General features: G+C 28.6%; 1 protein-coding gene across 1 annotated transcript; it reads right to left on the bottom strand.

Moving 5' to 3' along the window:
• Nucleotides 1-426: 426 nt before the first annotated feature.
• Nucleotides 427-11,967, bottom strand: LOC136076468 (KS1 protein-like). The gene is made up of 3 exons (XM_065789838.1): nt 11,767-11,967; nt 870-998; nt 427-720 (listed from the first exon to the last, which is right to left on the bottom strand). The coding sequence occupies exons 1-3, from the start codon at nt 11,888-11,890 to the stop codon at nt 560-562; spliced, it is 414 nt and encodes a 137-aa protein (XP_065645910.1). The 5' UTR covers nt 11,891-11,967; the 3' UTR covers nt 427-559.
• Between the last annotated feature and the right edge of the window lie 1,008 nt (nt 11,968-12,975).

Genomic DNA, 12,975 nt, shown 5'->3' with positions numbered 1-12,975 from the left:
TAATGCCACTTTTTGATTATTTCAAACCACTGCGCCGGACGCGAAATTTTTGATTATTTCAAACCACTGCACCGTTACCGCTAAAGTTTACGTCATACTTTGAAAAGTTTGGGTGAGGACTATATTTAAAATTGTCACCTCAAACTTAATATTTAATAGCCGCGTGGCAGTTAGAATTCTAAATATGACACGAACCTTCAGGCATTTTGCCACTGTGATTTTATTAAACAATTTTGTACATTACATTGGCTTTGAATAACCGTCTTCCACTTATTAAATCAAAGTTTTATTCATTGATTCAGTCATTTTTACAAATTTCGTACAACTATTTATGTTTAAAACTGAAAGTAAAAGAATGCCAAAAATAAATTTTGCAAGTTTTATTATTTAATGCGACTTATAATGAAAAGGTGATTGACAATGAAGTAACTAGAGTTTATATTTACTTATATTTGACAAAAATTGACAACAAATGTTTTTACACGATATAAGAATTATGTCTTGCTCCAATTTTGTGCATAATCGTTCATCAAAATTAAAACCTAAGTACTTAGATGAGTTAATTTTCTTTTTTTTTAAGGTTTAACTTTTTCAGGTTCTTCTTCTTTGTCGCGATTGCCTTCTTGGTACTTTTTTTTGCCTTCTTTGCGACCAATCTTTTCGCATTTTTCTTCTTGCGTTCTTTATTAAGTTTGTTTTCTCCTTTTAAAACTATTGTATCTAAGTCATTAAATTAGAACAAATGTTTAATTATTGAGTATAAGAATACACTTAACTGAGTAAAAACGCAAAAGTTATTACGCGGTGCAAATATTTAAAAATAGATAAAAATTAAAGATGACAAACATTTTAATAAATAAAAAACATACTTTTCTTGTTATCGTTTTGATCACTATTATCATTATTGCTAACAAAATTGCTGATCTCAACATCGATGCCATCATAAAAGTTCTTATCATTCTTATAATCGTTTTTCTTTACTTCTGAGTTTGCTTCCTCTGTAAAAAAATGCATAAAATTCCTCTGTAAAAAAATGCATGTAAAAAAAGAAATATGTGTTATATTATATGAATTGCATAAAAACAAATAAATACGAAATCTCTACCATCGTCAGAAACACGCAATGCGTTTAATATGTTTTGAAAATTGTTTTTCTTATTTAAATATTTTTATAAAAAACCTTAAAGCACTTAACCATCGAGCACCGTATTTATGGTCTACTTTTTTTATAACAAAATTGTTGTTCCTAATTATGATTTGTCAATTTTGTTTTTCGTTTTTAAAACTAAATTAAACATCTATATTTTTTCTACTGGCAATGTATATAAATATTTTTGGTGTGGCGGAATAGTGTCGCAAAATTTTGATTGTTGCAAGTTTTTATTGTCGCAAGTTTGATTGTCGAAAATGTGAAAAAGGAATCGTGTTGCATGTTGTCACATGATTAATTGTTGAATAATAGAATAAGGAATAATGTCGCAAATGAATTTTATGAATAGTGTCGAAAATAGAAAAATGAATAATGTTGCAAAGGAGTTTAATGAATAGTGTTGAAAACAAAAAATCGGAATAGTGTTGCAAATAAATTTCAGGAATAGTGTCAAAAACAAAATAATGGAGCAGTGTTGCAAATGAATTTAAGGAATAGTGTCGAAAATAGAAAAATGAATAATGTTGCAAAGGAGTTTAATGAATAGTGTTGAAAACAAAAAATCGGAATAGTGTTGCAAATAAATTTCAGGAATAGTGTCAAAAACAAAATAATGGAGCAGTGTTGCAAATGAATTTAAGGAATAGTGTCGAAAACAAAAAAACGGAATGGTGTCGGAATGATCATAAAATATTATCTTTGATTTTCAAATGGCTTGAAATTTTTTTTGCTGTAATTTTTGTTGTAATTTTTGTTGTAAGGTAATAATTTATTAGTTGTAATTTTTTTTGTTGCAATTTTTGTTGTAATTTTTGTTTATAGGTAATAATTTTTGAGGATTTTTTAAGACCCTTTGTTACCCATGGTTATTTTAGACTTTTGTTTGTTTTATAAATGTTAACTTTTGGGAAGTTTTTATTGTAAACTTCAAATAAATGATAAAACATTTGTATCGTTTGTATCGCTTGTATAAAGCCTTTGATAATGACCTGTTTTTCCTGTAGTATTGAATTGGTATTATTATTTCAGGGGTTCAGTGGAAAAGTGGTTTAAACCACATTTTTTAAATTTTTCCAGATAATCACTGCCAACAATAGATTGAGTGTGTAGTTTGTTGTGGAAAAAGTACCGAACCCTAAAATCCATACAGTGCTGCTAAACAGTCCACCCACTGATGCCGGCACTGCTGCACCCTATAATCATATTTACTTTAACAGAAAAATTATTAGTTTTAATTAATTATTAATAACTAATAATTAAGAATTATTTATTAGTTATTAATTTAGCCTACATATTAAAGAGTTTTTGATTTGTTTTTATTGGTACCATGCTATGTTAGCGTAACTAAAATAAAAATTAATAAAGGAAAAATATAGGAGTTTTAAATCTAATAATATCGTAAAACTTGTTTAAACCTTGAATGTTTTTAAAGATTACGTGTTTCTCAAAGAGGGAACATGTTTGTAAAACATATTTGTAAAAATAAATGACGTTTTATCTGATAACAGATGAAAATAAAATCGTACGAATCTTCAGAAAGCGACCTAATTGAAATTAAATTAACTTCTTTGATCACTGACTAAGTTACTTAAGTTGGATAGTAAATCCATTATATAGCATGCTGAGAAAATTAGAAAATCTTATCCGAATTATGTCACATCATTATTTGAAAATGAATTCTGTAAAATCCCGTAAACTTGGACCCTGGGCATTCGAACTTTTATTAAGTTGGACAGATTTTAAATTCCCTCTTTAACTTTCTCTATCAGCTTAATATAAAATCATCCGCTTAAGTTGTACCTTTGTTAAGTAGGACCGTTTGCTAACTTGTACTGTTTTATTTTAGGTCCCTTCGGCTAAAACTTCCCATCACTAGGATTTTTTTTTGAACTTCACATAAGAGCACATAATACAGAAATAAAATTTTAAGAAAGTCAAAAATATTAATTAAAAATCAAAATTTAGAACGTTCGAAAATTAAATATTATAATTCATCAAACTAAAGATTTTTATGGACTTTTTTGAATATCGGTAAGTCTTTTATTTCGTTAACAGTATTGCTGATATCCTGTTGATACTTTTAGGTCACTTATCAGGATAAGTCGGAGATTTTCCGAAAATCCGACATACTGAGAGCTTCTTTTAACTGAGACATTCGTTACGTCGGACTATATATCTACTACCCTTGGGAGTCCGACTTAAAGGGGTTTTACTGCACTTTTATTTTGCATTTTTGTTTAGCTGCTATCTTTTTTCTGAAACTCGAATTTACAGTTTTTCTATTTTGGATTTTGTAAAGATTTACAATATGAAGAAAGTAAAATACAAATACATTTTGTGCGCCAGCGAAAATAATGTTCAATATCATAAACTGTTATTGCAGATTTGTATAAGAGTGTAATCACAACGATAGTTTTGCTACTAGCAATACAGAATCTTGGGTAAACAGTATAAAAACAGCAAAAAGTGAAATACCTAGATTCTAAGTGCATCAAGGGCAAGTCTGCATCCACGAAATCTAAAAAACCTGAAAATTGCCCCTCCTTTTTACATGGTCTGGATCCACCCTTGAAGTGCATTCCATTTAAAAGAAAATATTTTTGGTACTTTTGATTTGTTTTTTTTAAAGGTGAAATAAAGTTTCACATTTCCATAAACAAGTTATCACCACGTATTTTTCCTTTGGTAATACATGTGCATGACATTTTAGTAGGAAAGGGGAGGCAAAGGACCAACAAAATATACCAAAGACTACAAAAAAAATTAATTTTTAAAACTACTCTATTTAAACAAACAAAAAAAAGTCATCAAAAAACTAAGTAAGGGGAGGGGGGCATTTTCCCTTGTCCATACGTTGCCATGGTCCATTAGCCCATTTGCTCAAGTCTTTTAAAAGTTATTCTTTGAAATTCTAAAAGTTAATTTAACTTAAAAAATGTCATTATTTGTGCCTATGCCTCTTATAGAATAAAAATTTGTATTTTTATAAAAAGCCAGAAAACCGTATAATTTTAATTACCTGTTATCTTCTCAATGAATTAATAATTGCTTTTTAAATTAATTGCATAAACATTATAATATTTATCTATTCAGTAAAAAATATTTAAATTAAATTACTGTTTCAAAAACAACAAATGTTTAATAATTAAATAGTTTTAAACTTTAGACCCTATTTTTAGCTAATTCTCTCCGACTACAATTCCGTTTATACTATTTGCGACACCATTCTGTTTTTAATATTTGCAACACTATTCCGATTTTAATATTTGCGACGCTATTCCGTTTTTACTATTTGTGACACTATTCCGCTTTTACTATTTGTGACACTATTCCATTTTTATGTTTTCAACACTATTTCAATTTTATTATTTGCGACACTAATCCTTTTATTATTTGCAACACTATTCCTTTTTTTTTGTTTTCAACACTACTCATTGAATTACTTTGCGACACAATTCCGCTTTATGTTTTCAAAACTATTCCGATTTTACTATTTGCGACACTATTTTCGACACTATTCTTTAAATTCTTTTGCGATACTATTTCTTTTCTTTATTTTCGACACTATTCATTAGATTCATTTACGGCACTATTCCTTTTTTTGCGACATAAGGTCTTTTTAACATATTCGACACTATTCCGAAATTTATTTTTCTACATTATTCCCGTTACCATATTTTTGAGATGTAAAGTTATTTTCACTCTGGATACTTAAATTATTTTAAAATTATTTTCAGTCTTTGCTTATTTTACATTGTTAATAGTTATTAAATTAATTGAATTTTAATTTTATTATATAAACACGTTTGACATATTTTTTATTGTTCTGGCGACAAGATTATTTGGATCTTCTTTTAGATACCAAGTTTATATTTTCTTATATTGTTATATTACGATTAATAATTGTAAACTGAAAAAAAAAATTGATTGCATTAAATTAAATTTAAAAGAAATTAAACTTTATTGTTTTTTGAAAACAACTTTTTGATAATACCAAGTAACGGGTATAGTAAGGAGAATCGTGTTTTATCCCCGATGAAACGCGGATTCAGACCAAACATTACGGTCGAAACGGTCGAAATCTTTAAATCCTACGCATAACAACCACAAGTGCAATGATGCATAAGGGTGTTTCGTTTCCGACAGTTTTTTGTTTTTTTCATATGAACACTGTTCATATGCATTTACTCTTCTTTTTAATATTCTTTCCAATTTGGTCTACGTGATATTAATAATTTTTCATTGAACAGTTATTAATATCACGAAAACCAATTTGGAAAAAAGATGCAATCTTTGAAGATCAAAAGAGTAGCAAAAAGTATCATATGACAAGTAGCATCAATCTAGGTGTTTAAAAATTTTTAGAACGTCAAGAAGATAGTCTAAGCATGAACTTTCGGAGAAGTTCAACTGAAGATCAAAAATCTAGTGCCTTTGAAGTCAGTGGATTTATTGAAAGTGCTGACGAAGAAGATCAAAAAGATACAGAGTTTACTCCTTTACCACAAAAAAAGATGCCTTTAACAAATTCACTCGAAATATCAGCAAAGAACCTCTCAGAAGCAATGACATCTGTGACCGATGTTGTCTATCAGTTTGCCAACAGCTTCTATTTCAGTTTACTATCATCTGCAAAAGCAAACTTAATGATATGTTCATGTCAGTATCAACTGTGCATCGTCAAAGACAATATGCGCGGAAAATATTTTTAGGTTTGTATATCGGGAGATAAACAAACCTAAAAAAGCCATTTTGCAAGGGGATTCGAAGCTCTTTTATTAAAACATAGCTCATAATGAAGAACGTGTAGCAGTTCTTATTAGCGGATCTCTTAGCGGGTAATTATTTGTTTGTATAAACCCAATGTATATTTTTTATCTTTGTTTTCAAATAAAATAACTTTACTTTTATTTACAGGCCAAAACTTGTTGGTGCACCTTTGGTTAAAGATTCGACAGGTAAAATTCAATGGGATGCGGCCGTGAAACTTGCGCAAGATTGGAACATTTTAGAAAGCATTGTTGGTATATGCTTAGATACAAGAGCAAGCAACACAGGTAATAAAAAAGTAGCTGCAACTTTATTCAAAAATCATCATAATAAGCTACACATCAAACCAGGGATGCGGAGTCCCAAAAGGACTCCAGCTTTATATCTCCATTTTTTTCAGGTCTGTAGTGTTTAGAAGCTCTAAACATGTTTGTTGACTTATGATCTGCTATAATGATCTGAGATTTGATGACTTCGAACTTATTGTTTTTGAGCCCGGAGTCCTCGAGTCCCGGAGTCCTTGCCGCCATTATACCTAAGGACTCCGGATTAAAAAAAAAATTGTTTTTCTTACCTAAAAGTCTATTTTTTTCCTATTAGTACTCCATAAACTTTTTTATATTTTTAGAGCTCCTGGATACCAAAAACTAGGAAGAAGTAATCTTATTGTGACTTTAAAATCCGGAGTCCTTTTTAGACTTCGCATCCCTGCATAAAACATTCATTTACGAGGAGATAGCAAGAGTCCAGATGAACACATTTTTAAATTTTCCAAGCCGAATTTTCAAAAATTGATATTGATTGGTCAAACTTTAAATTTTTTGAATTTCCTACTAACATTAAATCAAAAATATTTAATCAAGCAAGTTTATTTCATAAATGGGCTTACCAATACCTAGAAAAGAAAAGTTTTCGCGAGAAGATTATCTTGAGTCAATTGAATTAACTTTTATCTACCTTGGGGGAAAACTATCAATGGACAGAATATTCAAAATTCACAAACCAGGTGAAATTCACAATGCGATATGTCACATTCTATATATAATTTTCTCCGCTTGAGGATTTCCGTATTTGCTCTAGTCGATGATTTCGAATTTTTTGTTGCAATGAACTGGTATCACGAAGAAGATTCGGATATCGCAACCGCTGTGATTTCGTCACCTTTGGTATTTAAAAGAAGAGCACCTTTTGTTTTATTATTTTATCTTTATTTAATAAAAAATTGTCAGAATATAAGAGAACAAAAATGGCAAAGAAACTTTTCTCTACCCCTAGACCAAAACCATTTTTAATTGGGAAACCGAAATTTCTGACATAAAATTTTTCAACCTTTATTTATTTTTTACTGGACCACGGTCTTGGCTTCTTTTTGATTTATTAGGACTAGTAAACAACTAGGAAAGGCTCCAGATAAATCCACAAGAGTGGAAGTTCTTCCAAGATTATCGAACCGCAGAAAATTTTGTTAAACAATTAGAGATAACAAATGATTGCACCGAAAGTAGAATCAAACTTATTGGTGATATTCGCGAGTGGGCTCAAAATGAAGAACTGCGACAATTTATTTTCCATGTTGTTGAATAACACAGAATGCAAAATTCATCCTATTCGAAATCAAAACTAATTAATACTTTGTAGTATTTTTTATATTAGGGGAGAGTGGGGTATTGGCGAACACCTAAGCGGGAATGCGAATTAAAGACACCAGTTATACAAAATTGATCATATTTATTGCTTATCAATTAGTTTAACTACTCAGTCACAAACCCTCAAAAGGAATTTTTAAAAATCTTATTATAAAATAAAAATTTATGCCAGAAATAAAACCATTGGTGTTCGGAATTACCCTGCCTACGTGGGGTAATTCCGAACACATTGGGGGGCAATCACAAGCACTGTTGTGTAATAGCGAATAAAAAGCTAATTGTAATAACTAAGTCTAAAAACTATATTATGCAACAAAAACAAAAAAAAGGAGTGACTTTATTTCCATAGAAGCTACAACAGAGTGTTACTCAAGAAAAAAGTTGCATAAAATTATCAGAAAAATTTAAAATCAAATTATAGTGAACAACATCCGCAGCTTCATTACACTACTGCACGTCTGGAACTGAGCATAGGATCCCTTCTCAGCAGGTAAAAAAAAATTGTCGAATTTATTTTTTTACAATGCTGTTTTGACCGTGTTCGGAGTTACCCCGCGTTCGCCATTACCCCACTCTCCCCTACTACTATCTTCTTTATCAATTATTATTCTTACGAGAAACTGAAGCTTAAAAATAGCCTAATTGAACTTTAGTTATATTTTTTTTAAGATTTAAAAAAATAAAAATATTTTGTAGCTTTATTAATTAATAACCAATTTGTAAAACATTAGCCAATTTGAAAATTTCACCAAATGTTCATCTAATAATCTTTGATATATAGATCCAGTAACATAACACAAAATTAATTATTTTTTCAGTTATTCAAATTTAAAGTTGAAAAAGTGTTAAAGCGTTTTTTTTTCACGATGACAACCTCTAGATGACATTTTAAAATTTTTAAAATTTTACTGACTTTTTTTGGCCCATTAATTAACCTGTTATGCATGTAACGTTTTTTGGAAATGCAACACCCTAATGATGCATGTATGATGAAAAAGGGGCTTAGAGTTAGGTAAAGGAATTATGAGGTTTAAACTAAATTTAAATTTATTTTATTAATAAATAATATTTTTACCTTCTGTGTAGAACTAAAAACAATTATTTTTTGTTTGCAGTGGTTTTGTATTACAAATTTTGGATGAAAAAAAAATCTACCCTAAACCTTCCAATAAAAGATCGACTTGAAATATAAATTTGAATATAAATATAAATATAAAATTTTTTCTGTATTTTAATAGTTAGTTTTGATTTTTTTATTTTATTGTTTTTTTAAGATCAATATAACAATAACATTTCGTGTTTTTAAATGCTTATTTTAGGCCAGGAAAATCATTTTTGAGGTTAAAAATTATTTCCATTCTAGCCGCAAATCCGTAGTTTCATTCTTGCTGCATTCCTTTATTTTAGCTGCATTCAAACATCTAAATAGCAAATTATTTTTCTTATCATTTAAATAGCAAATTATTTTTTTAAGGGAACAATGCATGAAAATTATTCCAGCTAAATTTGTTAAAGCGCTGGCATCAATCAAAATTGATGCCAGCGCTCTAACCACTACGCCACGGCTGCTCTTTTTTAACACAACTACCATCTTGATTTTTTTTTTTCTGATAGTTAGTTCAATTAAATTAATCTTAAATTTTGTTAATCTTGGACAAAATTACGTTCACAAAGTTAAAAAATGTGAAGTAAAATGAGGTTAAACTTTTTTGATAAAGAAAAATTGTTTTTTGTACCTATATATGTTTAAAATGTTAAAATACTGATTACTCTAACGACTAGATTTATTTTAGTCCACATTAGTACCTCAAAGTAGCTACTCACAGGTGCGACATTTCTTGGAGGAAGATTGTACATCTTCTACGAGAGTAGATATTACACAAATTTAGTTAGTAAAGGTTACAATTCCAAATAGTCTAAGAGCCTGTAGCCGCCAGACCTACGTTATTTTATAAAGGCTGAAATTTTCTTATTGCATACTCCTAACACAAGTAGAAACAATGGTGAACTATGTAATTTAGATCTGGCATTTTTGATGGTATTTTTGACTAGTAACAAGTACCAAAGGTAAAAAAAAAAAAAGTCATAAAAAGTACTGGTTTCTATTAGCGTTTAATAACAGTTAGAATCTAAGATTAAAATTCTAATAAAAATCAAGTTAAAAAATGGAATTATTAGCTTTAATTTTTATTTTTTATTTTCAACAATATTGCTATTAAAACTTTTTTTTAACTTTATTTTTATTACAATTTTCATCTTAGATTCTAACTGTTAACAAAACCTAATAAAAACCAGTACTTTTTTTTGACGCAATCAAACTTTAATTAATTTCAGTTAATTTAAGTAACCAAGGTTTTCGCCTGAAAGTTTTAAGATATAAAAATGACAATATTGCTATTATTAATTACAATTTTTCGAAGCTTAAGGGTGTCTGGCAAGGAATTGCCACCATTGTTAGCGTCTGGGAAAGAATAGCATGTTTTAAAAATAATACTACGAAGAAAATTGTAAGAACCTTACGCTTTATAATTTGACGTAGTTTAGCCGGTATTTTAAAAACCTTTGGTATCAGTTAAGTTAATTGGTAAAGTTTTTTGTTTTATTTTTTTGGATTGGAGTGATAAGTGTCAACTTTAAAATGTTGTTTCGAAATAAAAATTTGAAAATTTTTAGTTGTATAATTTAAGAAGTTGAAGTTTATAAGCGTTCAAATTTCGCTATACAAATTTTTTTCGTTCAAAAGCTGTAAAAAAGTTCAAATTTTGAATTGAAACTCCATATAAGACAAAAATAAGATATGTCGGTAAAATATGATGCATAAACTCCATATACGGCATAAACTAGATATGTCGGTAAAATATGATGAATAAACTCCATATAGGACATAAACAAGATATGTCGGTAAAATATGATGAATAAACATAGTCAAGACTTAAAATTAGTTAAATTGAACATGTGTTCACTTTATTTTATTTTTCTAGCTGGTTGATGCTTGTTAAACTAATCCGTTTATTTACTCTACTAGTTGTTATTTTTACAATATTTAGGGGAGAGTGGGGTAATGGCGAACGCGGGGTAACTCCGAACATGGTCAAAACAGCATAGTAAAAAAATAAATTCGACAATTTTTTTTTACCTGCTGAGAAGGGATCCTATGCTCAGTTCCAGACGTGCAGTAGTGTAATGAAGCTGCGGATGTTGTTCACTATAATTTGATTTTAAATTTTTCTGATAATTTTATGCAACTTTTTTCTTGAGTAACACTCTGTTGTAGCTTCTATGGAAATAAAGTCACTCCTTTTTTTTGTTTTTGTTGCATAATATAGTTTTTAGACTTAGTTATTACAATTAGCTTTTTATTCGCTATTACACAGCAGTGCTTGTGATTGCCCCCCAATGTGTTCGGAATTACCCCACGTAGGCAGGGTAATTCCGAACACCAATGGTTTTATTTCTGGCATAAATTTTTATTTTATAATAAGATTTTTAAAAATTCCTTTTGAGGGTTTGTGACTGAGTAGTTAAACTAATTGATAAGCAATAAATATCATCAATTTTGTATAACTGGTGTCTTTAATTTGCATTCCCGCTTAGGTGTTCGCCAATACCCCACTCTCCCCTATTATTATTATATTTACTTTTAACTGTTAACTTTCACAAACTATAATAGTAATATATTTAATAACATACAAAATTAGTGTAACAAATAATGTAAAAAATTTAAAAAATCTTGGTTAACATATAAAGAAAGCTTCTTGCCTAAGCTGAAGCCTTGATTAATAGCTGATATTAAGTTAATAATCCAAGTTAATAATTAATAACTGAAGCCACCTTAGTTAATAATAAATAAAGTTTAAATAAATTTAAATTTATTACTTTCAGTAACTGACTAACAAAATACTTTTAAAATGTTTTGTATTTAAAACGTTTTTGATCGTGTAGCCCTGTTTTACAGGGCCAACACACCGGTTTCGAAGTGGAGGGACACTATCGTCAATTTTTAAAAAATGTTCTTTATATCTAGAAATTTCTAAGTTGAAAATTTAATGGTGTTTTTATTTATGAAAATAAGAAAATTGAAATTAATTATAAATAAAACTATAATTAAAAATAATTTATCTTTAAAAACAATATGATTTTTAGGCAAGACTAATTTATACTTTTTGTCTATTATTAAAACTTGTTTTAATTAAAAAATACCTTTTACTTGCATTGGTCCTTTGTATTTCATATCTTTAATTCGAAATATTCCATGTGGTCTTGGTGTAACACTCATGGCATTAGCACAAACTAAAACCATCAATCCTGCAAAGTATAACTTCATTTCTGTATGTATTTCTCAGTTAAAATTTTACTTCTTAAAAAACTAAAAGCCAAAAATAACATGTAAGGATTTTAGACATAATATCGACAATACCGACAATACGACAATAATATACAAAATATCGACAATACCGTAAACAAAATGACACCGTAAATGATATCGTAATAACAAAACAAAAAAAAGAATAAAAACAATTACAGAATTCAAGTGCAAACTTAAGTCTACAATTGTAAATACAAATATAAAAAAAACTAAAACGACAAATATTTAAATCAGGTAGTTGTGTAGTTAACGGTTCGTTTTATGGCACCACAGTATGCAACGTTTTCATCACAAAATTTATAGGTTTTCGGCTTCTTTATATTTAAGCTGTTTTTAGGAATTGTAAATTAAATCACATAATAGTCTTTATTAACTATAATTATATATCCTAAAATCTAATTACAATGTTCAAATTTTATTTGTAAAATATTTTTATTTTAAAAATAATTTTAAAATTTTAATCTTCATATACGTAAAAACGATTTTTTAGGAGATTATAACTTTTATTTATCAGATGCCTTCTAGTGTAATTGTTGATACCTGCACAATTTAAAGGCGTCTTGCTAAAGCATTTCAATCTTTGTACCAAGCGGCATTAACACTACGCTTTTCTCAAATCAATAGTTTTGATTATCTTTAATTTTGCAAAGAACACAAGAAAATAAATTGCTCAAGTGTGGCGATGTGTCATGTTTTCAGACAAAGAGCAAGTTAAGGAGTTTGCAGCACATGTTGGAAAAATTTATTAAGACACGACTTACAACCCGACTTAAACCTAAATAAAATTGAAAGCAAATATATCATCCAACGGTGGAAACTTTCTCATTAAATGTTATTTCCGGATACTTTGCATTTTAATAAACAATTCTAAAAACTTGGATGACTTAAAATAGTTATTACTTATAATTAATTTAACATTATTTATTTTATCATAATAAATTGCTAACAATAACAAAACAGTAATAATATTATAAATAGAGTCTTCAAAAAAATAAAAACTGAAATTTTTTTACATCTATTTGTTTCATGCTTATTGCAATCAT

The sequence above is a fragment of the Hydra vulgaris genome, chromosome 02, assembly GCF_038396675.1.
Source record: "Hydra vulgaris chromosome 02, alternate assembly HydraT2T_AEP".
In the NCBI taxonomy this organism is placed as follows: Eukaryota; Metazoa; Cnidaria; class Hydrozoa; order Anthoathecata; family Hydridae; genus Hydra; species Hydra vulgaris.
This window is presented reverse-complemented; position numbering and strand designations above follow the sequence as displayed.